This window comes from Dermacentor albipictus, chromosome 1 (assembly GCF_038994185.2).
Source record: "Dermacentor albipictus isolate Rhodes 1998 colony chromosome 1, USDA_Dalb.pri_finalv2, whole genome shotgun sequence".
Taxonomy (NCBI): domain Eukaryota; kingdom Metazoa; phylum Arthropoda; class Arachnida; order Ixodida; family Ixodidae; genus Dermacentor; species Dermacentor albipictus.
In genome coordinates, this window is record NC_091821.1 from 405005592 (window position 1) to 405008228 (window position 2637).

The 2637-nt window shown below is 46.7% G+C and overlaps 1 protein-coding gene across 1 annotated transcript; it reads left to right on the top strand.

Moving 5' to 3' along the window:
* Window positions 1-515: 515 nt before the first annotated feature.
* On the top strand, window positions 516-2243 carry LOC135903589 (cuticle protein 16.8-like). Its single transcript, XM_065433906.1, has 3 exons — window positions 516-569; window positions 679-732; window positions 1550-2243. Exons 1-3 carry the CDS (start codon window positions 558-560, stop codon window positions 2045-2047), a joined length of 564 nt encoding a protein of 187 aa, XP_065289978.1. The 5' UTR covers window positions 516-557; the 3' UTR covers window positions 2048-2243.
* The last annotated feature ends 394 nt before the right edge of the window (window positions 2244-2637 follow it).

Here is a 2637-nt window from a genome sequence, read left to right on the forward strand (position 1 = left end):
TTTTTTCCTTTTTTGTAATGTTTGTTGCATTCGTTGTAACCCACTCCCCTCTTTAATCATGCTTTGAAATGTCCCGAGGGCATTATAAATAAAACGAAAAAATAAAGCTAGTTTCCGCGCGTGAAATAATTGCAGCTCGCAATAGGGTCACTGCATTCAGTGCGCGTGTCTTTCAAGCAGTTGCTCGGCGCCCTCCGAATAGAAAGATGCCTATAAGTGCCTCGCTGGCGACCACAGTGAACTCGGAAGGAAGATTAGGTCGAGAGAATAGAAGGTGACCAAACAAGAGTCAGTGACTTCCGACGACCTTGCCAAACAACTCACGTCCGAAGCTTGTACAGAAAGGGAGAGGAGGTGCAGTAGGGGATAGCGTCCGGTACTCGCTCGTATGATACAAGTGATCGTCCCGTTCATTAATTCGCCATCCGATAATAGCCGGTCACGTTCAATACTCCTTAAAGCATCAGAACAGTTCATCTTGGGACTTGTATAAAAGCAGCACCGTTCAGTGCAAAGGATCAGTCTTGTTTTCATCTCGACAAGAGCCACAGCGCACCATGTTCTCTAAGGTGCAGTGAAACCCATCTCCGTTGCAATTGCGACGTTCTGTAGTTGGCCGTCATCGCTGGCGGCGAGGAGCTTATGCGGTTTTTTTTTTTCTTAAATCGTCCATTACAGGTTGTTCTGTGCTGCCTTCTGGCCATTGCTGCCTCTGCACCAGTTGAGGAATACGTGAGTTTTTGCCCAGTGCCGATACTATATCTAGTAAAAGAATTAAGAGCTTACCAAGACGTTAAAGTGATATCCTGTCACAACAAACATAACCACTGCCAAATGGTGCCAACGGCATGGCATTGACGTTTGTTAGGAACATTTTCTTACGGCAGTAGAGTTTCCACCCCTAGGTCAGCCAAGCAGCCAACTACGCTTCTTCTTAAACTTGACGGAAGACGTTAAATCAGCGTAAGAAAAGCTATCTGGATGAGCCTCTTGAAGCCACAGTCGGGCGCCCCGAGGAAAACGTGTACATTATGGCAAGAAGCTTAAGCTCGTATTAGATTTCCTTGAGCGCAAAAGAATAAAACCTGCGTGTGAATAGCTACTGCGCCACGTGAAGGCTGAGCTTAGGTTTCAACCTTACGAAATACATCGTAAGAAGATAGTTGGAAGATACCGAATGCTTAAACGACAATAGGAACCGGATCGTATGATTGCAAAAGCGCCAAATGTTTCCATGTCGCAAATCTTGAATTGAATTCATGTTTCTCTATGCAATGCTGTAATGATCTACATATTCTGAGGTCGGTGACAGCGAATGTTGTAATATCAAACCAGCTACTCCCGATGGAGGGGGGAAAATTATCTCGCAGTTATAATTAGTCGATCCTAATCCTATCATACCTACATTATCTTGCGCTAGATGACCAAAGAAAGACTAAATACTTTGTTTAGAGAAAATGCTTTCGATCTTACAGCATGTTTGACAGGAAGGAAATCTAGTTTATCTAATATTTTTCAGTAATACTCCCGCTCCTTCTTTTTGCCGCAGCCACCTCAGCCTTACTCCTTCAGCTTCGACAACACCGACGAGTACGGCACCCGACTGACCCGTGAGGAGACCGGTGACGCCAACAACAACAAGGTCGGCTCCTACAGCTACACGGACGCCACTGGCATAAGCCGTACCGTTAAGTACACCGCCGATGCCGAGGGCTTCCACGTCACCGTCGAGACCAACGAGCCAGGTACCAAGAGCTCCAACCCAGCCGATGTCCTGTACACCTCTAGCGCTGTCGACGTGGCCCCAGCCCCCGCTGCCCCCGTCGTCGCCAAGCCCGTTGAGGTCAAGCCCGTCGTCGCCAAGCCCGTGGTTGTGCAGGCGGCCCAAGCTCCAGTCGCAGTGCACGCTGTTCACGCCGTGCACCCTGTTCATGCCCTGCACCCAGTTCAGTACGCTGCCCCAGTTGCCTTCGCCACCGCCCACCACGTGACCCCAGTCACTTTTGTCCACCAAGCTCCCTTCACCGTCGGCAAGGCCAAGGCTTAAGCGAAGAATCTTCATAGATCGCAGGCAAAAAGTCAACCGTACACAAACAACCCAACCTCACACGCACAGGTGGCTGTTGCATTAAGACCCGGCTGTACCATCGATCGCTCATGGCTGACGAAATGGCATCGGGACTCTGCAGTTGAAACTTGTCACTTACTTATCCTGTTCTACACTGTTAATGTTTAACGAAGAATTTTATCACATGTTACCGTTGACAAAGACATTTTAAACAAATAAAGCTTCTTTTCACAACAGTATCGAGTTTATTGTTGATGAAGCTCGTAGCTGTATTTCGCGACGCCGAATGTATCATTTGCTCCCGAAATCGATAACAACTGCGAAAATGCAATTTTGAGATATAGACCTTTTATAATGCCCTTTCATAATGTTCACTGAAGAGGAAGAAAAACTTTCGTGCGCTGCCTTATTTCACCACAAAGAAATATCAAACGATATATATCCGCTACATGCACATGCACTTGATGAATAATGGTGAGGTTAATATTTTCCTTACTTTTCAGAATCAGTGCCGCGTAGTAGAGCTTTCTATTAAAAAAATCACCGGCGATTACGATACTCCTTAAAAC